This window comes from Thamnophis sirtalis, unplaced genomic scaffold (genome assembly GCF_051295495.1).
Source record: "Thamnophis sirtalis isolate CommonGarterSnake01/CBP01778 unplaced genomic scaffold, rThaSir2_p1.2 scaffold_5, whole genome shotgun sequence".
Taxonomy (NCBI): domain Eukaryota; kingdom Metazoa; phylum Chordata; class Lepidosauria; order Squamata; family Natricidae; genus Thamnophis; species Thamnophis sirtalis.
The window spans coordinates 105,521,606-105,544,598 of record NW_028261385.1 but is presented as its reverse complement, the minus strand read 5'-3'; the positions used below and the strand labels follow the sequence as shown (position 1 = coordinate 105,544,598).

The following is a 22,993-nucleotide window of genomic DNA, read 5'->3' as shown; positions in this document are numbered from 1 at the left end:
AGAATTCAGTGAAAGCATCAGTTCCAAGAGATTGTGTGTTTGCAATTTAGTGGTCCTGTTGACCTTTCTAAATAAACTTTGCAAAACATTAATTCAAAAAGGTGCTTTTGATCACATATAAAGTCCTATATAGCACAGGCCCTCATATTTCAGAGCCATCTGTCTCTAATTATATACAATATGTCTATATTACAAGTTCCAGTAAGGCATGCTCTGGGTTGCATCAATGTTATCTAATGGGACATAGGAGTCATGCCTTCTCTATCACAGCAGCTGCCCATAGAATACTGCCTCCCCACTTTGGTTAGCTTGCAACTCTTTTTGCCTTTAAGGCGGCCTTGGTTCTTCCCTCAGGGCAGGGTGATATATAAGCCTGTTGAAAACACATGAGGTCTGCATTTTCATAACCTTGACTTGTTTTGTTATTAACTGAAGTTCTTATACCGTGATGTTTTTAACACTTGCTAGCCTGCCACAGTTACGGCAAATACAAAGGCATAATTTGAGCCAATACTTCTTACAACAGTTGTTCAAAAGAGAGTAAACAAGGATCATATTCCAGAGGCTGGGATTCTATCCAAATGATAAATTTGAGTACCGATCTGTACACTGGTTGCTTACTGTAGTAATTATACATCTCCAATTCAGTCAAATTTTCTAAGATTATTGCTATTCAGGTGACAACTTACTTTATAGAATTACAGTATTTTTGATTGCAGAATTACAGAATTTGGATTGCAGAAGTAAGGATTAGAGCAACAATCAGGAATATACAGGAAATTTTGTTATCAAGTAAGATTTATTATTTCTTTATTAGATTTTTGTTATCTATAACTGCAGGGGGCTGCAAACAAAAGCAGGATATTAAGTGAAGATTATCAAATGAATAGAGAATTGCAGGGGAAAAGACTATATACATCAGCCTAAATAGCTTGGAATAAAAACAAAAGTGTTTATAAAAGTTTAATAAAAATAGTATTTTAATGTATAAATATTAAATTCTTATGATTACACACACACATGTTTTCGTAGATTTTCACGGGTGTAGGTATGCTGGTCTTGTTGTATTCGGGTCTTTTCCCACGTAAGATTGAGATTGTCTTGGCAGCATTTCAGCGAGGTCTCACTCGCCATCTTTAAGCCCAAAACCCAAAATATTTTGGGGAGTGGCGATGAGCAATCTGAAATTTCATGAAAGAGTCCATGATCTAAAGTGTTTGGATACCCTTATGATAAGCAATTGAGCAGATATTTTCTGAGCTGCCAAATGTCAAATTAGCTAAATGGCATTTTACTTTAATGGCTTTTTTCTTACTGATGTTAGCTTTGGAGGTAGGAATTGATAAGCATACTTAAGATTTCCAGCTCTTTTGTTTCTCCCACCCATAAGGTATTGCACCTCTGTAGTGGGTATAGCAAAGAATTATTCTGAGCACATTTTCATGGAAGTAAGTCTCACTAAATTCTATGTAATCTACCATCCTATGGAGTCCATTTAAGCTCATGCCTTCTGCTTTGGTGACTCCATCCATCCACCTCATTCTCTGATGTCCCATTCTTCTTTTGCCCTCAATCTTTCCCAGCATTAGGCTCTTCTCTGGGCTTATAAGCTATTTCAATTAAAACTAACACTGAGCAACCCAACCTTAATATATTTTACCATAAAATAGCAAACCCTAAATCTCTCTCTCTCTCTCTCTCTCTCTCTCTCCATTCAACAATGTTATGCAGCTTTTATTCTACAGTATTTTACTGTCCATCCATTCAACAGTTTCTATTTGTAGAAAAAAATTGCTAATAGATATTTTAACAAAATCAGTAAGGATCTCTATGACACTTTAAATAAATGTATGGCTGGATCAGTTTTCACCCAAGACTAGATTTCATCAGATCCATCAACAACCAATGAAGAGCAGCAGCATTGTATGCTAATGCTGTAGGTAAGATGCCATTGGGCAAGATATGCACTAATCTTTCTTAAGATCTGGTTGCGCACCTTAAAATGTTATTCAAAATGTATTTATCTCTAAAGTGCAACCCTTCATCATTTGGCTGTTTTACATATGCTTAATACTTCAAGATCTTACATCTTCAATGGGCACCCATGCATTAATGAACCAGAAAATTCCATACAACTTGTATTAGGTTATTTCTATGTATAACCACTGTTTTTCTCCTGGTATACACAAATATCTGAGAATTTGAACCTCCACAAACGATATTTTCAACATTAGTATATAATGGCAGAATGCATGCAGAAAGATGTAGGCCACAGAGACAGATACAACTGGGAGGCAAATAAAACCAAAATCCATCATTAAACCCAATGCAAGGATGAAATCCATATTTGACCGAATTGAAAGGCATAATTCTCACTACTTTCAATGTTTTTGGATTGAACCTTCAGTGTCAGTAGTCTGTTTACAATATAGTGCAAAACTACACTTGATAATAGCAATTTGTGAACAGTTTAGGACATACTGTTTTAAATCCTGATCATTTTCTCACCTAAAATTTTGAGAAAAGCAGTCACAGGATAGAAATTGAAAGTTTTTAAATACTTTTTCTTCAATCAAACAATCTACTCTCTACTCAGTATTAAGCAATGTGGCCTCAAACCCTTTTCTTCTGCAGAGAAAACATGCATACTTAGATGCGAGCAGTGTGTGTGTGTGTGTGTGTGTGTGTGTGTGTGATTGTGTATGTGTGCACACACACACAGGTTTGTGCTTTCAAGTGTATTCCCAAATCTCGTGTCCATTTTAGCTCATATAACTTGGACTCCTCAGCTTCTAAATAGATCTAAATTAAATAGATATTTAATTTCCCTTAATCACAGTTCCCATTCTGACTACTTCTGCACTTCCTAAAATGTCAATGCTTAAGGAACAGAGAAAGAGAAAAATATGAAATGGCAGAGGGGAGAAACAGATTGGCAGTTGGGTCAAATTTGCAAATGCAAGTTCAAATTCAGCCAGGTCATAAAGTTCAACATTAATAAAAGATTGCTGAATCTTGCACTACGATCCTCAGTATATTTACTCTGAGATGACAATATTTTACAGGATTACTCCTTAATAAATGCAACAACAATTGCAGTCTCTGAGTTACAGAGCTAAAATAGGATGCCCAGACACTCTGCAATGATTCATGAGCCCCAGAGAACTGGGGGGGGGGGGGGGAGAAATACAAAATAATAGATAGAAAGGTAATTAGCTGGCGTAGTATGAAAGAAGGTAGTTTACTCAAAATGTATCTGTGCCAATGGCACAAAATACCAAAATTACACCACATCCCTGATTGATGACAGGGAGTTCAATCTACTGGGGAAATCTACATAACAAGGCTTCTTAAAGGGATTGTCAATTCCTATTGATTATTGCTTAAGTAAAATTCCTGGTGGATCAAGATTAACCTGATTAAGGCTACGCTTCAGGGCACCCCAAACCTACCTACTCTTGTCTATTTTCTGCGCAGATTACAGTTGTCAATGGATTCTGTAAAAAGCATTTTATTTTGCAATTTTCTCCAAAGAGAAACTTGGGGCCACAAAGTAAACTGGGTAGGGATGGACTGGTCCCAGTAGGCTTTAAAGGAAAGGAGGCGCAAAGAAGCTATGGATCTGGCACAGCTCTCTCTTGTAGGAGGGATCCAGTGGCTGTTCTCTGCTGAGGCGTGGGCAGCAACTACAAAGGAGGGAGGGAGAGAGGGACGTGCAGCTATCACTGCAGAGATAGATTCTGATGGTACTAATTGTAATGAGGAAGAGAGAAAATTACCAACTCCCTCCAACCTCTGTGGCCTTGCCTTTGATTTTTCTCAGGTTTACAGAAGTGTGAGGTGTGGGACCATCCATCTTTCCACCCCCACCACCCCCATGCCAATAAGGACATCCCTGTGGTGGAAGCTGTCAGGTGGCATAGCCACACACACCTTCTCTGCGAACCATCCCACAAAAAGCGCATTGTGGACTCTCGGGGAAACCTCTCGCTGTCAATCACCCAGCTAAGAAATCCCCTCCAGGGAGCTGAGAAGGCAGACCGAGGGTAAAAAGCCACATCCAGGGGTGGGGGTGGGGGCTGCCAGGAAGGGACGGGCAGCGCCTCCCGAGGGCAGGGGGGTCCCCCTCTCCGCGGTCCTGGCGCAGAACTCGCTCTCTGCCTAAAATCGAGATAAGGACGTGCGCTCCGCCTGCACCGCCGCACAGCTTGTGCGCTTCGCCGCATCAGGCCGTGCCCTGCCCAGCTTCCAGGACCGAAAGGGCGGCCAGATCTACGCCTGCCTAAGCCCGAAAGGGAAACTGCGGCAACCTCCATCTCGTCTCATCCACGCCCCTCCTTACCTACTGTCCTGGAGCCGATGCAGCCCATCCTTCCGCCCAGCGAGGCTCCTCCAGGAGGAGGGAGCGGTGGCGAGCGGAGAAGAAGGAGCAGCCGCCGCCGCTGCCGCCGTAGCAGCAGCAGCCTGCGCACCGAAGCAGAAAGCGGGAGCGTGGCCGCGCTGTGGAGCCGAATTCCCGTCACGGCGAGTCCCCAAGGCGGCCCTCCCGGGGCCGGGTGGAGCTCCTCATCACTAGGCTGAGGTGCGGGAGAGCGCTCCGAGCCAGGGCTGCTGCAGGCAGCGCGCGACGCCTGGAGGGAGAGGCACCAGAGCCGCTTGGCCGCCGGACCCGCCGCTGCCGTCTCCCCTCAGCCTGGCGGGGGCCAAGAAGGATGCTCGCGGGGCTCACAAGGGAGACGGGTGGGCGGGGGAGGAGGAAAAGGAGCGCCGAGATTGGGTAAACAGCTCGGGAGCCTTGCGCGGCGCTGCCATTGGCTGAGTCGGAGCCGCGGCTGGAGGAAGGAGGCAACGGGGAGCCCCCGCGCTGCCGCTTCGGCTACGTGTGATGCTCGGAGCAGCAGCCAACAAACCAGACGCTCTGACACCCGCCCATTCGCCCCGGGTTGCGGCGGCGGCGATAGGGGGAGTGGCGCTGCAAAGCGGAGAACTTGCATTCACGACTTGCCAAGCGGCTCCGCTGCCGGAGCGGTCATTCTTGAAGCATCCTCTGAGGAAAAGAAAGGGCGCGGAGGAGGAACCGTCGAGAGCTAAATCAAGGAGTTTCGACCTGGGGTTCGCGGGACGAAGCGTTGGGTTCAAAAGAAGTCCCTTCATTTGCCCCAGGTGAGCATGCAGAGGATGGCAGCCGGGAACGGGAAGGCGCAAGCTGCCATTCTATGCAGCCTTACCTGGGATTAAGCCCTCTTGAACCCAACAGGACTCGCGCCGCGTGCGAAACAACCTCCCGGCAAAACCCCGCACTGTGCTACGCGCTCTGCTTTAGAGCAGGAACAGCTCGGTTCGCCTGACGAGCGGACTAGGCGCTCTGAAAGCCCGTCTCGCGCTCCTCCTCCTCCTCCCCGCCCGGGTCCCCAAGGGCTCCGCGTGCGCAGAGCCTCCCAGCGTTTGCCGAAGGGAATTGCAGCAGCGCCTCGGAGCACGCGCCGCAACCGCATTGCCTTGCGCTGCACTGCATCGCTTTTTGCGGGCGCATGGGGAGCTCCGCTGGACGGAGGGAGACCCTTGCGGAGACGTGGCGGTAGGATAAGGGACGTAGGGGCCGAAGGAAGAGGGGGTGGGGGTTGAAGTAAATTCGGTCGAGGATACTGGGAAGGAGACGAAACCAGACGGAAAAGGGTGAACAAGAGAGCTGAGCTGGTCGGCGACGGACGGGTACGGGTGAACGGAGGTGCCTCTAGGCAGAAATATCTGCAGCCGCGATCCTGCCTTCCCCGGAGGAGATGGAGGAGGATCGGTCCCTCCAGGCAACAGGAATAGAGAAGAGCTCCCCACACGAACAGAAACTTTTATTTCCGTCTTTGGCTAATAAAAATACATTCTATAAGACAAACCGAAATTATCCCAAAGATTATTTTTCAAGAGGCAAAAGGTGCTTCTTCAGAGTTGAAAAAGCTTCTTGGATGGGAAGCAAAACATCTTCAAAGAAAAAAAATCAGAAAGTCTAGTTGCCTCTTGAAAAAGCACCTTTGGGACAACCATGACCTGGATGACTGAGAATCTCCATAGACAAACCAAAATTATCCCTTAACCTCAGTAACTGTCAGCAACCATTTGTGGGGGAAGCTTATACACAACTTCACAATATTTTGCTACTTTTAGAGAAATAAATTTATCTTCATTATTTAAGAGAGAATACTAATAATAATTATCAGAGTGCCCTGGAAATGTAAATAAAAAGGAGACAATCGCTGGTGGAAAATATGCTGTAGAACTGACAGTACAAAAGCACATGGGCTGTGGTTTCTATGGCACCCGAGTACCAGGGCTGATATTAAGTTTTACATGAGTTTTCCTATATTTAACTATCATATTACGAGAAAAGGCAGCCATTTCTGTTTGGCCTTCCGTATAACGATACAGAAGGCCAAACAGAAATGGCTGCCTTTTCTCGTAATATGATAGTTAAATAGATTATCTGCTTTAATTTGATCTAGCTTGATCTGATCCTAAGATTAGGATGGCTTCACTGGAGGAGCCATAGAGGTTTCCATAGCAGCTGGATCAGTAACAATTACGGGATTGTATAATTAAAATGATAGTATTGTGTGATCAGGTTCCGGTACATCATAGTTATATACATTATGAGTATTAATAACCAAATCGTAGTGCCCATACCAGATACATATTTATATCATATTATGGTCTCCAAATTCAGGAGACCCTTATATTTAGTTGGTGCTATAGAAATCACAGCCCATTTTATTTTGTAATGTCAGTTCTACAGAGACATTTGTCATTGATTGCCCTCTTTTTATTCAAATTTTCCAGGGCACTCTGATGATTTTTATACAACTTATCTTAAACAACCAAGATAACTTTATTTCTCCAAAAGTAGCAAAATGTCTACAATATTGTGTGTAAGCGTCACCCACAAATGGTTGCTGACAATTATTGATAGTATGAGATAATTTTGCTCTGTGTATTTTATAGAGTGTATTTTTATTGGTCAGTCGCCATAATAAGGTCTCTGTTCAGTTCTCCCCTTTGTGACATGACTAGAAGGAGAGCTTCCATATTTACAGAGAAGCTGTAAGGTGGAAAGAAAAGCATCTGTTGCAGCAAAAACAAATGTCAGAGACTGATACAATCGTTTTTTAGACACTGAAGAAAGTTTGGTTATTGATTGCACTAAAGTGACATAGAGGCTGCCCTGGAGAGAATTTTTTTTAAAATTATAAATACTATGAATACTTCTATCACTCACCAGTCTCCTCACCACCTCAGCTTCTTCCCCCTCCACATTTTCAACAACTTTGTGTATATAAAATGTTCCTCTCTAAGGAGCTTATTTCATACATCTGCTGAAGTAGAGTGTAATTCATAAAATCTTGTATACCCTATTTTTTGGACTATAAGATGCACTGGAGTATAAGAACACACTGACATTTCCACCCTCTTTTTTATGGGTGTGTGTGTGTCTTTATACTTCAAAAAGTATGGTAATCATAAATAAAAATGCAAAAGACTAAGATAGCTAATTCTTGCCAAACATGTAGGTGGTGGCAAAAGCTGCCATGACTAGAACTGCCCAATGGGATGTTCCCTACTACTGACAGTTAGCTGAAGCTTAGCACTACAGAAAGTCCTCAACTTACCACCATAATTGAGCCTGAAATGTCTGTTGTTAAGTGGCACATTTGTTAATGCCCCAGGTTTTGCCGCATTTGACTATCTATCTTGCCGTAGTTGTCGTGAATTACTGGAGTTTTTAATTTAGTAACATGATTATTAATTGAATCTGGCTTCCCCATTGACTTTGTTTATCAGAAGTTTGCAAAAGGTGATCACATGACCCCCGGACACTGCAACCGTCATAAATGTGAGTCAGTTGGCAAGTATCTGAATTTTCATCACAAGGGGATGATGCAATGGTGATAAGTGTGAAAAATGGTCATGTCATTTTTTTCAGTGTCGTTCCCAAAAACTGAAAACAGCACCAGGATTAACACGCAATCACACAGACCCATGAAGCTCATAATAGCAAAAACAAGGCCATGAAGTCCAAACATCTGTTCAGACAGAAGTATTTTCATCTGGTGTTGAACCAGGGAAGGAGGATGGCCTGACATCTTAGGCCACAAACGTCTTGTATAAGATATATCACACAGGATTACTACAATTAACTGCAATTAAAAGTGATGGCATAGCCGTGATAAGATGCTATGGCTGTGTCAGATATGCCTATTGTGAAGCTGCTTGCCTGCCAAGATCAGCATGGAGCAGAGCATCATCTTTATTTCAACCTACACTTAACTTGAGTTAGCACTAATTGGATCCAACCTATTTCATTTTTGACTCTCCTTGGTCTACATACTGGAGGTGTGATTTACTATTAGAATGGAGGTACAACAGATCATAGGAAATGCAGGTTTGGGAGAGAGAAAACTGTTTTAGCAATAGCAATAGCAGTTAGACTTATATACCGCTTCATAGGGCTTTCAGCCCTCTCTAAGTGGTTTACAGAGTCAGCATATCGCCCCCACAGTCTGGGTCCTCATTTCACCCACCTCGGAAGGCTGGAAGGCTGAGTCAACCTTGAGCCGGTGAGATTAGAACCACTGAACTGCAGATAACAGTCAGCTGAAGTGGCCTGCAGTACTGCACCCTAACCACTGCACCACCTCGGCTCAATGTTTTGGTTCTACTTCCAGTGTTACTAATGCAAGGTCATCTTAAAAATTTTTTGTATTTTGTAGAATGTGTTTGAATGTGTTTGTGCCTGTGTGAAAATATTACAGAAATCTAGTTTGTTGTTCATGAAAGATACTTGAAATGTGGTAGCACGGATGCTGTGGCATGGAGAAGTTAGGCTTCCAAAAGTACTGGATTAAAAATTAGATTTAATTAGAAGTTATTCCAAAAGTACTGGATGAAAAACAGAAACTTTTTTTATTCTTAATCCTTCCATGAAGAAGTTTAGGAGTTGTTATATGCAGCATTTTTCAAACATGGGAACACATGAAAAAAATTTCTCCCATGACTCTGTACAAGCATGCAGCATACATACATGCATCCTTATGTGAAAAATGTGAAATAAAACTGTTAAGTAAGTATATATGAAAGTTCTCAATGCTTGAAATAGGAGTTCACATTTTAGAGTGTCTCTTTAAAATCTCAATTATTATAACATAGAATGTATTTGATGCTGTAGCTGATTGCAGGAATTTGGACTGAGTGGTTGAGAGTTTGGAGCATGAGCTACATATAATAAAATGTTAATGACCAACACACTTATTATGGATTGTGCTTTTCGAGAGAAGAGAGTCACACCTGAAAGCTTCTGCAATAATACATTTGTCTCTCTTTAGGATGCTATATTTGTTCTCAAAATGACAGACTAACATGGCTGGATATTTCTAGAGAACTATCTTCACTGTATTCAAGCAAGGGCAAAATGACTCACAAGAGTAATAGTTCCTTTCTTCGTCAGTGTGGGTTTGTGACTTTAACCAAGGTAAACATGATAATCATTTTTCTTTTGTCCATGCCTTTCTTATTCAAATAAAGTACAATAAACTGCAGTGAGTCTGATTTCAGTATCAAAAAAGTCATTTAGCTCAGAGTGCTTCATTCTCCATCGCTCATTTGCTTTATTGTGTAGCACCCAACTTTTTATTTCCCCCAATAATCCAATTCTGGAACAAGAGAAGTTAGCCAAGAAGAAAAGGGACTTTTTGACAAAGTGCATAAGGTAATGTTAGGAAAGAGGGAAATTCAGCGCCCCCCCCTTGCTATCTTGAATGGATACATACAATTAATTTCTATTCAAGCAAAGTAGAGTATACAAGTGTCATTGCCCCAAATACATCTTGAATCATATGCTTATCTGCTTTGCAAATTTAACTACAGTAACTTTAAACAGGAAGATGATTGTTCTATGCATAAAATTGGATGAATAGATACTAGACTCTCATAAGTCAAGTTCAATTATCAAGCATATTTTTTGTAGCAAACACTGGATGCTTCTTTATTGTTAGAGATGGTGGATGGTGCTTATTAGTTATTCCACACACAAGTGCTGAAGTGCTGGAAGGCAAGAAAATGAAGACAAGCTGAATGTCAGTAAAGATAGAAATGGCATGTTAAGAAACTAAGAATTTTAAATGCTGTCTTGATGCTTATCAGCTGCTCAATGTTGAGCTTGTACATTTGAGAATTAACTGCCAGGGTTGGATGATAGGCTGTTGTGCTAAACCTTGCCCTCTTAAGTTGCCAAACTGTTTTTAATCCTATTCTTAGGATGCTTTAGAATTTCTTTCCATTTTCTTTTGGTGATTACTTGAGCTGGTTGGAGAATTCTAGGAGTTGAAGTCTACATATATTAAAAGTTGCCATGGGTGGGAATTCTAATTGAGATATCCACAGAGCTGCAGGTATTTTTTTATTATGCAGTTCTCCCTATAAGCTTTCTTGGGTGCCCATCTGGAAGGATGTTCCTTAGGGATGTTCCTCATCTCCTAGAATGTGACTGATATTTGGAAGCTGTGTGTGCTAGTGCACTTTTTCACAAAAAAGAGCATGACAAGGAGATGGCATGCTGTTTTAGAATGCTTCTGGATTAAGCTCTCCTTCATGTCCCGGCATGAGGCAATGTCCAATAGTACTACTCATTAGTTTTGGATTTCTAGAATAATTGTAGAATAATCTACAATTATTTTAGAACAACTCAAATTACATGTTCCCCGAAAACCAGCAAGGGGCAGTTGTAAAATTTTCTGGAGGAATTTGCAGGATTAGCCAGGATTGGGTATTGTGATGTCCAATTGGCCTCAAGACAGAGTTAAAACTGAAGCCACGCCTCTGTGCTCCTTACTTCTGGTTCCCAGTTTCAACTGTCTGGCTGAAGAAGGACGAGTTGTTTTTGGTTCCAGTGATTCCCAAACACAATCCAGTGCCATCCTGCAAATTCCTTCTCCTTGCCTTCCCCCCTTTGTCCTCATCTGCTTCCCGGAAGCCTCCCCTTGGTGTGGCTCGCTCCCTGCCGCCGGTAAGGGTTTTACAAGTTGTTTGTTGGGGCTACTAGAGGCAGGATGCCATTCCAGCGGCCATTTTGGGCCTCATGTTCCAGCACGCCGCAAGGGCTGAGGCAGAGGCTGCTAAGGAGCCTTGATCTTGTCCCTGCCATCCTTGGGGGGCATCCCTTCTACAGCGGTGGCTGCGGCAAGGCCCTGTGGGCCCGGAGCGAGGCCAGGAGGCCTGGAGAGGCGTGGGACAATGAGGATCGCGTGGCACGCTGTGTGGTGACGGCAGTCGTGCGGCTTGAAAAGGGGCTGGAAAGGCCTACTGGCCTCTGAAATCATCATGCAGAGGCCGTGAGTGACTGGGGGGAAGTTGTTTTTTTGCTACTGGTCGGGTGAGGCTAGGGGAGCCCCGACCTGGTACCATGGCAGATGGAGAGGAGAGGCCTAATTCCCCCCCCCCCCATTGTCTCCTGGGGAGAGACATTCCAGTGGGGCCCGAGAAAGGCCCACAGCCTTCCAAGGTCTTACACAGGGATGAAGAAAGAAGGCACAGGGCCCTGGAAAAGCTGGTGTCCAGGGCTGAACAGAGGGGTAGGCCTAGTTCTCCCCTGAGGTCCAGATCACCTATCAGATCAAGGTCTATGTCGCCTTCCACGGGGGATTCCCTGTTATATGTCAGAGAATATGCAGGGGATATTTCTCCTCACCCCCCTCTCCATGGTAGAACAGGGCCCCTATCTGAGGATCTTTTTCAATGCAGGGGGCCCAGAGGGGATAGTCCCATTAGGCCATCCTTGGCTCCACAGTCCGATGACTGTGAACAGATTGGGGAGGAGGAGGATTCCTTCATTAGGGACATGGAACAGCTTCCTGCAAGCATTCAGCTTTATCTGAACGCGATAAACTATATAAGGGATTTCCTGCCTATCACTCATGGTTCAGGCCATTTATTCTTTGTCATGAACCTGCACAAATAAACTATTCTTTCCCTGGAGAGCTGGCTTGCGTGTCCTGTTTTTTCTACAACAACCGGACCAAGTAGGGTCAGGATTCTATTTTAACCTTTATTGTTCTGAAAAGTTTTTTTGGGGGGGTGAAGGGTGATACTAGATCTAAAACTTCTAAATTTTCACTTGGTCTATAGGAGATTCAAGATGGCATCCCTTAAATCCATCTTGGCGGGGATCAGGTGTTATGACTTCATGGCCATCGATGTGACGGAGGCTTATCTCCATATCCCCATCTTTCCTGGCCATCGTAAATACCTCAGATTCTCCTATTTAGGTAGGCATTATCAGTATAGGGCCCTACCGTTTGGACTGGTGTCTGCACCTCAGACCTTCACTAAGGTCCTGGCTGTGGTGACATTTGAGCATGCTAGGGAGTATATTTCGTTAGTAGTGTCTACGCTCCACAGTTAGGGTTTTCAGTGAACTTGGATAAGAGTTCCCTGGTCCCCAGCACCAGGATTCTTCACCTATGGACTTTCATAGATTCCAGGTTGGGGAATGTGTTTCTGTCCCACGACTGTAAAGTTAGTTTGTTAGCTTTCGTTAGACAAGTTAGATGTCAGCATTTTGTTCCTGTAGTGGTGCTCTCTAGCTTGCTGGGTAAATTCATTTCTTGCATAGATGTGGTGCATTGGGCTCCTCTGCATGTGAGGTCACTTCAATGGCATCTCCTGCTGCATCAGAGGTCCAACTTCAGCAATTCCAAGGCAAAGGTTCCAGTGATGCTGCAGGTGCAGCTGTCATTGATGTGGGGGTTCTCCCCGGCATTACACAAGGGCTGTGAGTTCAGGGAGCCGGAGCACTTCATCCTGACAATGGACGCCAGCTTGTACAGGTGGGGACTTCTCTTGGAGTCCCGGATGGCACAGGGCCGTTGGACCTTGTTGGACCTTCAACACAATATCAACTGGCTGGAGCTGCGAGTGATTCACTTGGCACTTCAAAGACCATGTTCGAGACCGGAATGTCTTGGTGCTAACCGACAATGTGGTGGCAAAGGCCCACATCAACCGGCAAGGCGGCACACCCTCCAGAGCTCTTCGAACTGAGGCGATGGCACTTGGCTCCTGGGCAGAGAGACATCGTCGATCGCTCAGGGCAGAGTACATCACGGGAATGAACAATCATCAAGCCGACTGGCTCAGTCGGGCCACGGTGGAGCTTTCTCCCGGAACTCTTCCAGACCATCTGCTCCAGGTTCGGCCGTCCAGAGGTGGACCTGTTTGCCACACCGCAGAATGCTCAGGTAGAACGGTTCTTCTCTCGGTTCCCGACTCGGGGGACAGAAGGGGTCGACACTCTTCAGACTCCGTGGCCGGAGGGCCTGACCTATGCTTTCCCTGCCCTTCCCCTTCTCCTTGGGGTAGTTCGGAAGGTGATCTCAGAGAGGGCGTAGCTCATCTTAGTGGTGCCTTACTGGCCGCGCCAGGTGTGGTTTGCGGACGTCATGTGCCTGTCAGTGTCACATCCGTGGAGGATCCCGGGGAGGGATGTAGACCTCAGGCAGGGGAACCTGGTGCATCCCGAGCCACAGTGGCTGCAACTAGCCATGTGGAGATTGAGTGGGAGCGCCTGAGGGACGCCCAGCTTTCCCAGAGGGTAATCTCCACCATTGAGACCTCACACAGAGGTTCCACCACCAGGATCTATGATTCCACCTGACGGGTCTTTTCAGAGTGGTGCCTGGTCTCGGGAGTGAATCCCCTTGAAGCTTTGGTACCGCACGTCTTGGAGTTCCTCCAAGATGGGTTGGATAAGCGGCTCTCACATGGCACCCTTAGGAGGCAGGTGGTGGCCCTATCCACGATCATTCGGGGAGAAGGGCTCCTTCCACTTTCCCAGCTTCTGTTAGTTAAGAGGTTACTGAGGGGTGCGGGCAACCTCTGCCCCCTGGTAGTCCACAGATTTTCAACATGGAGTTTCATTACGGTTCTCCAACCCATGACAGGAGCACCATTCGAACCTCTGAGGACGGTTTACCTGAAGTTTGTGACCCTTAAGGTAGTGTTCCTCATGGCGGTCACCTCAAACTGTCGCATCTCCAAACTGGGGGCATTGTCCTCCAGGTTGGCTCTTTCCACATTCCACAATAATCAGGTTGTCCTGAGACTGGATCTGACTTTTCTCCCCAAGGTAAACTCCCTTTTTCAGAGATTTCAGGAGGTGATCTTGCCGGATTTTTGCCAGGACCCGTCACATGATAGGGAACATCTTTGGCACTGGCTGGATGTCAGGTGTGTCTTGCGCATTTACCTGAGGCACACGGAGACCCTCAGTAAATCTGAAGCACTTTTTGTTTCCTTTTACCCGTCTTCCATGGGGAAGGGGGTGTCCTCCTCTGCTATAGGGAGGTGAATCAAATTGGCCATTGCACTGGCCTATGAGGTTCAGCACCTACTGGTTCCCCAGGGCGTCACAGCACACTCCACCAGGAGCGCGGCTACCTCAGCAGCCTGGGATACAAAGGTGCCTATTGCAGAGATTTGTAGGGCTGCAACATGGGCGTCCCTGTCTCCCTTTATCAGGCACTACAGGTTAGACGCTTTTGCATCGGCTGATGCGGCGTTTGGTCGTAAGGTGTTACAACAGGTGGTAGCGCATGGGGAGCCCAGGACCAATAGTGCCCCCTTGAGGGACGTTAACTTGGGTATGTCCCAATCCTGGCTGACATCGAAGGATCAAAAAGCGATGACGCTATGAACGCTTGGCCGCCACAAGTTGATCTTACCTGAACTGTTATTTTGGGAGGTTTGCAGGATTAGCCAGGTTCCCCCCCTAGCATTGGTCCAGGGGGTTGGGGAGTTCAGGGGGTAGGGTATGTCCCCTTATGACTTGTTTTCAGGTGTTTTTCAGTAGACTTGACTCGTTGAAACTGGGTACCAGAAGCAAGGAGCACAGAAGTGTGGCTTCAGTTTTAACTCTGTCTCGAGGCCAATTGGACATCATAATACCCAATCCTGGCTAATCCTGCAAACCTCCCAAAATAACAGTTCAGGTAAGACCAACTGTCATTCTCTGCAAATCAAGAGATATACTAATGTGGGATAATCTATTACCAAAACTGTCATTGTTATGATTTTAAGTACATGAAACTGTGTATCATAGGGGGATATGTTTTGAACCAAGGTGCATCAAATAGATTTATAGAATATGTCCAAAATCCCAGACCCTTGACTCTCAAAAGGAAGGAAATTTGGGAAAGTTGTGGCTACTACTAATTCAGTGATTCAGTAGACACCCCAGGTTTCTGGAATGTACTCCTTGCTGAATAGAGGGAATAAATCCTCTGTTCATTTTTTAAAAATCCTTATTATGTGCATTTGTGCAGATTTTTGATTTGGTGAAGATATGACTTTATTTTGAACATTCACTGTTTCAACATCATTTCACATTTTTATTATAAATTATTGGGAATTGGTGGAATAAAAAATAAATCAATTATGAAAAGAAAAAATAAAGCAATTGGAGATCATCAGATTTGGTAGTTTCCCATAATACAGTCCTTGCATCAAATTTGCACTTATGTTAGGCAAGTTGACCTTTAGTGGGCTTGATGGTTCAGTTTGCCTTTAGGGCCTCCTGGTTTCACCTATGATAAATGGTTCACAGGAGTTACTGAATATAGTTACATCTCCTATGTAGGAGCAAGAGTCCACACCTTCCCCATAAGGTTTTGAAAGGGGCTGCTATTCCATGTAACTCAGACTGTGCATTCGTAGCACAAGTTATGAAGAATCAAGAAAGTGGAATTTTCAGCAAAATTGGAATAATAAGGAACTTTAACAAAACCAGCTATTATAATTTCGAGATCTCAGATAATGTCAGCCCTTGGAGGAAAACTGGATATTCATTGTCATATATTTTAGACTAACTCTAATTCTACAAATCAGAGCTGAAGCAAAAGACCTTTGTTCTCAGGCAGGTGGTTTCAGAATAAAATTGTTCTTCATTCCAATGAATAGAACTTTTTCCTACTAGGTGATGAATATCAACACAGAAAATTTGAACTGAAGATTTATTCATTCTGAGGAAAATATACACATTTCAGAATCTACAGTTGTTTGCTGTTGGCTCCCTAACTTTATGTGAACAATCTGACTGCAATTAGGCCAATGAATATTTTAATTGATAATAAAAAATATTCATTGGCCTAATTGTTCCTTATTAGTCAAGTCTTGACTTGTGCTTAATCTGATGCCAGAGAACAAATTTCTGTTGTAAGAGAATCAGTTGAGCTTAAGTTAATTTTTTCTGAATGATCAAAAATAAGAGAATAATCAGATTGGATTATTTTAAGATAAATCAGGTATTCCAATACTCCATTAAAAAGTGTTTTTCTCTCTCCTGATAACTACATTTTAACCTCATTTCAGTTCCCTAAGTTTTAATGTTCTCCTTAATCTTTCCAAGACCACCTCATTCAAGGTCTATCAGGCTACCACTGTGGTTCTGATATTGTAGGTGCTAGCAGGGATTTGGTCCTGCATGTCGTATATGCTGCTGCTAAGGGTAGATGAGAGAATTTGATCAGCCTCTGACCCAGTGATGATCTGCAGTATTTCTGTGGACACGGAAGACATATCTGTTATTGTGAACAATGAGACACTGTGTTTTTCTTCAACCATAAGTTTGAGCATTATTTTAGAACGCTTATGGGCAGAACTCTTTTCGCCAATTTTGTGAAAGGTTTGTCCTGCAATCTTCTCTCATTTAGCAAATGAAGACTTTAATAGCAGAAAGGTCGGGGAGGGGAGGTTGTGTCCACCACCACTGATAAATTAACTACCACCTTGCTGATTCACTGAAGCTTCAAAATTATTCTGCACTACCTTGAAACTTGCAAGAATTGAAGATACATGTGCCCAGCAAAATACCTGGGGGAAAACATCATAGGAAATTGTTCCAGCTAAAAAGAAATCAGTTATATTTTTGGCTGAGTTAATTTTCTTCCTGTCTTTGTTTTCCAAAGCCAGTGAAACTACAGATTCTCCAGGAATGCATGAAATCCAAAGCCATTACATCATGCAATGATATCCAGGAACATATCCAGCAAGAGCTGAAAATCTTGTTCTACAAAGATAAAAACAATTGGATTATTTGGTAAAAATAGTTTTTGTGGGGTACTTCAGTATGGCTAACATTACAATAAATTGTATACATGACTTTATAGCTATTTTATTTTATTCAACTATCTTGTAGCATTCTTGATGTAGACAATTTCCAGAAATTAGGTATCACAGTGGGGTATCCCTGGATAAATCAAACTACATAATTTTGCCCTTTAATTGTAGCACAAGCTGTGCTGGTGTAGTGTTATAAATCAGAAGCAGAATGAGTCTAAGAAGCTAATTTAAGGAAGAATTACTACACTAAATAATGCCTTATTGTTTTTAGGACAGCCAGTTCCAAAGCTGTTGAAGCACAACTCCCATGCAAAGCACATAAGCAGCATCAAAGCAACAAGGAAAATTTCACAAAACATGTTGTTGAACTCATTTGTCCAATGAGATTATGCCATCCATTTTATGATTATTCTGCATGTTTGAGGATAACAAATATTCTATCAATACTTGAGTGGAAGTTACCAGAACTCTCCAACTGACAGAAATTAAAAAATAGCTAAATTTCAGGTGATTTCAGAGGCCATTTCCCACTAATAGTCTTGTACAGTATCCAGGCACCCTATAAAGATGATATAATACCAGCACAGGAAGTCCTTGACTTATGACCAATTGAACACAAAATTTCTGTTGCTAAGTGAGATATTTGTTATATTAGTTTTGCCTCATTTAATGACCTTTTTGGCACAGTTGTTAAGTGAATCATTGCAGGTGGTAAGCTAGTAACATGGCTGTTAAGTGAATCTGGCCTCTCCATTGACTTTGCTTGTCAGCAGTTTGCAAAAACTGTTCACATGACCCCAGGACATTGCAACCGTCATAAATATGAGTCAGATGCCAAGTGCCTGAATTTTGATCACAGGACCACGGGGTTACCACAACAGTCATATAAAAAACAGTCATAGGTCACTTTTTTCAGTGCCATTAGAACAGTCACTAAACTGTTGTAAGTTGAGGACTACCCGTATTAATAATTTCTAGTTAACACTGTATAAATATCACTGTACCATGTATTTTATGATACAATAAAACAATATTTTCAAAAAGTGGTATAATGCCCATTCTGATTACTATTACATCAGTCCCACAATAGTTAGATTGATGACTGGGGAAGGCATTCTAAATTATAGTCAGATAGCCCAAATTAAGTTTATCAATTGTGCAGATACAGTACTTTAGGCAGAAATTATATAGGCATCTCCAGATGCTTTAATTATCACTCTGGAATATTCCTTAGTTTCACCTAATACATTCCCATTCACAAATGATGTATTTTGTCTTTCTGTGGTGGTACACTTGGTGATGGTGAAGTGAAGCATGCCCATATGTTTAACAATGATCATAATTTGTATTGCACTCTAACTAAATTTGGATGCTGTAAGAAAGGTGTCTTTCTGACCATCTTTGCAACAACAGATGGCAGAGAAGATAAACCAGAGAAAGACACCTACCTGGATGAAACCGAGTCACTTTTCTGTGGATCTTGTTGATTTTAGTAAATACCAGAAAATAGAATAAAATAAAATAGAACATTTGGCCAAGTGTGATTAGACACACAAAGAATTTGTCTCTCGGTGCATAACCTCTCGGTGTACATGCAAAATAATAGAGTAATAATCATAATAATGATGCCAATAAGAGAAGGTAGTAGGAAAACTGAAAAGGATAATAGTAATGGAGCAATATTACATGGCTAAATATGCTTAAGCACAAGACAGTATGGGAATTAAATGTTCAGCAAAGTGATGGTAGGAGGGATGGCACACTATCTCTGTGTTTGGTTGTTTTGGCATGCAATGCCCTGTAGTGGGGTCCCAAGGGGATGAGCTGATGAATGGTTTATGTCTAGAATATGAGGGGTCTGTAGATATTTTCTGACATGTGCAATATACAGGTCCTCAATGGAAGACAGGCTGATTACATTTTTTTTCTGCAGTCCTAACTATCTGTTTGAAGTCTGAACCTGTCCTGTTGTACCAAATCAGACAATTATAGAAGACTCAATAATTCCTCTGTAGAAAAGGAATGTAAGTAATGAAAATATACAGTAGCATAGTTGATAAAGGTGAAAGAAAGCTTAATCAGTATCATTGACACCGATATCATAACATAAATGACTTTTTGAAAAAAGAATGATTTCAAAATTATGTTGAAAAAAATTGACTGAAAGAAGACATTTGTTTAAAATTGCAGGAAGTTTAGATAAAACAGGAAGTTGTCTCATGCTGACTCAAAGCACTAGTTCCTCTAATTCAGTATTATTCTCTGAATCACAAACGTTCTTGTTCATAGCAAAGATTTCTCCCCCCACCACCACCTAGAGGTACAGGATTTGAATCATCTGTGTAGTGAATGTAACTACAACTAAATCTCGTCTCTTTCCCAAATATTGGAAGGTGCTTGTAAATCCATTTCCTGTAGCTACTTGCTAACTAAAATGGGCAGAAGCACATTTACAGGTTTTTCACTTTTATGTATCCAGAGTATGAGGTGGCTTCAAAACACTTTATGTGACATGGGTATTGTTTGTTTTAACCATTGCTATGCCAATCTTTTTGCAACATAGACAACAGACTCTTTAGAAAATATAAAAGTCTTCAGTTTCTGACTCCCCACTCTCCTGTAAAGGATGAGGAGAAAACCCCTTATCTCTTGAAATAGGAGCTGTGGTCATGGGGAATCAAATTTGGTAAGAAAAAGATAAAAAAGTAGCAGTTTAGCCATGGAGTTGGAAGGAGAGTATTATTGTATATTAGAATAACTAAATGGACTCTGAAGAACAGTTTCCCTAGAAGAGCAGTTAAATGCACTTCTTAAATTAAGTATTCTGTCTTTTAAATCATCTAAAAACTGCTAATAAGTAATAACTAAGTAAAGGCTATTGACATTGGACTTCTTGGGGTCAACCTTGAAACTCACACATTCAACACTGTCCAGCAGGGGGCTATAAACTATTACAGTACTGTATAGTGATTTTGGAGTGCTCTCTTTATCCATTGTTTTCTGCTAGCAACAAGAATGACATACTTCAATTCCTAGGCACACCCTTTCCTGGTGCTTAGGAAAAGATCAGGGCACAAGGCAAGAGTTCAAAAAGGGAGCGGTCCTGCTGGGAGAAATAATTAATTACAGATTATTAACAAGTGTTCTGTCATTATTTTCTTGCTAATTTCAGATGTAAAACTGCACTCATTAGGAAATTTGTTAATACATTTTTGCTGCATTGTTCTGAAATATTTATGAGGATATTTTTAATATTTAGAAATATTTAGAATATTTCTAAAATTGGAACCAAACTTGTCTTTTTTTAGCTAAAAAGTTTGTATTTTTAAAATGTTGCTTGCCTACAAAGTAACTTCTGCACATGCATTATCTTGAAAGCATGCGTGATTAATGCAACAGTCCAGGTAAGATCAATCTCCAATGTAGATAGTCCCATTTATTTCTAGTGGCACAAGAATTGTTTTCTGGGAATATCTTTCAGATTAGAAATGTAGTCATAGAATGTGGCATTTCATTTTATGAACACTTCTCAGTGGCAGCTCAAGGAGACTATATTTAAGCTACAAACCAATATGGGAGGTGTGCTGACTTTAGGGTTACTGCCTTCTCCAACTTGCTGATTGATGAGTTTTTTCCTTCATGCTCTGAGCTTGGTGGATGGTTGGTTATTTGAACCAGGTTCAGACAGTATGAAAGCTTCCTGACTAGTCAACCCTGACTACATATATTCTCTTTTATTGATGACTTTTAGTCTAAGACATCTAAAGAATATCCGGTTCAGAAAGAATTCTGCCAACTTCTTGGTATGCCAATGGAAGATAAACTCACCATAGAAGTGGACAGATTGGTATATAATCATACTTATAGAATTGTGACTAAATGGGGTTAATATGCTGGACATACAGGAGCACATTTATAGTATCACTTTCATCTACAGCCATATGCCCATTGAAGGGGAAACTTTACACCAGAATCAAAACTGGTGGCTAAGCCAGTTATAGGAAAGAAAACTGCTGTCCCCTTATTGATGGTGGCAATGTCCATATTGCCAGGACTATGCTCAGAATACAAAGTAACTCAACACAGTTACTGCATGCAGCACTAATATCTACAGCATTGAAGGAGCTCATCAACTCAGACGATAATATGTTATGGCAGAGTTCTCCAAGGCACCTGAGGGTAGAACAAGAAGCAATGGGTGGAAACTAATCAAGGAGAGAAGCAACTTAGAACTGAGGAGAAATTTCCTGACAAAAGAATTAATCAGTGGAACAGCTTGCCTCCAGAAGTTGTGAATGCTCCAACACTGGAAGTCTTTTAAGATGTTTGATAGCTATTTGTCTGAAATGGTATAGGGTTTCCTGCCTAGGCAGGGGGTTTGACTAGAAGTCCTCCAAGGTCCCTTCCAATTCTGCTATTGTATTGTATTGTATTGTATTGTATTGTATTGTATTGTATTGTATTGTATTTGTATCTCCCTGGGTTCATGTTATGGAGACATAAAGCAAACTGCAGAAGAGGCACTTTCCTCACAATGAGTTCCAGTATCTTTTAGCAACATCATATATTGTTGACGCAATACAAGTTCCTATTATATTGCTGCAACTTTGGTTAGATGACACTAGAAGCTGCTAAAGTCATGAGTGAGGAAATATAAAAAAAGTCTCAATACGCATGAAGCAGCTATACAACAGCATTGAATGCAAGTACATTGTTTGGAGAACCTTTGCAAATACTTTGACTTAGGAGTTCAGACACTAAATTTCACTCTGGGCACTAAGACACAACACACCACCTTGGTAAACAATACACCCTTTGCAACATATAACTGATTATATTATCTCCCATGTTTCTTTTCTTGTATACAAATTATATGCCTGTATTGCCTTTCTCCCAGTGGCAGGAATTGGGAGCCGTATTTGTTGTTGACAAATACAGATAGATTTTGCTTATTCTGAAAGAGCAAATATAATGCTAAATCATAATGCAGAATTGGTGTAGTTGCATGAATCCAGCCATTCTGATTTATCGTTTACTATTACATAGCTCTGGATTAAGATTCTATGGTTTGTTCACCATTTCATTTCATTTACTTTATTTGTATGCCGCCCTTTTCCCTGAGGGGACTCAGGGCGGCTCACAATTCAGGGGGAGGGAAAGACAAACAAGTTACAAACATGAAGACAATACATCATTAAAAAAGCACAACAGTCATACTATTCGAGTGGGGTTGGAGTCTTTAGCCCCAGGCCTGTCGGGACAGCCAGGATTTAAGGGCTACGCGGAAGGTCTGGAGGGTGGTGAGGGTACGAATCTCCATGGGGAGTTCGTTCCAGAGGGTCGGAGCAGCCACCGAGAAGGCTCTCCTCCGGGTAGTTGCCAGTCGACATTGGGCGGCTGATGGAATTCGGACGAGGCCTAATCTATGGGATCTTATTGGCCTAGTAGAGGTAATTGGCAGTAGGCGGTCTCTCAAGTACCCAGATCCAATACCATGAAGGGCTTTGTAGGTGACAACTAGCACCTTGAAGTGCACCCGGAGATCAACAGGCAGCCAGTGCAGCTCGCGGAGGATAGGTGTCACGTGGGTGAAACGAGGTGCACCCATGATTGCTCGTGCGGCTGCATTCTGGACCAGCTGAAGTCGCCGAATACTCTTCAAGGGCAGCCCCATGTAGAGCACATTGCCGTATTCCAGCCTAGAGGTTCACCAGCCTACTTTTAACAGCAAACTATGCCTCTGTATAATATATAAACTAAGCTATGTTGTGGGTGTGCTTCTTAGGTGCCTCGGTTCTTGCCTTCTGCCAGAAGAAGCTGTATGGGGCTACCCTGTTAT

At 42.5% G+C, this 22,993-nt stretch overlaps 1 protein-coding gene across 1 annotated transcript in view; it reads right to left on the bottom strand.

The window, feature by feature from the left end:
* The window catches only part of FAM131B (family with sequence similarity 131 member B), a 48,221-nt gene extending 43,537 nt beyond the window's left edge, over window positions 1-4,684 (bottom strand). The window contains exon 1 of the mRNA XM_087716403.1: window positions 4,343-4,684. Coding sequence (XP_087572529.1) covers window positions 4,343-4,370 — 28 coding nt within the window. The 5' untranslated portion in view covers window positions 4,371-4,684. The remainder of the gene's footprint in view (window positions 1-4,342) is intronic.
* Window positions 4,685-22,993: the final 18,309 nt, after the last annotated feature.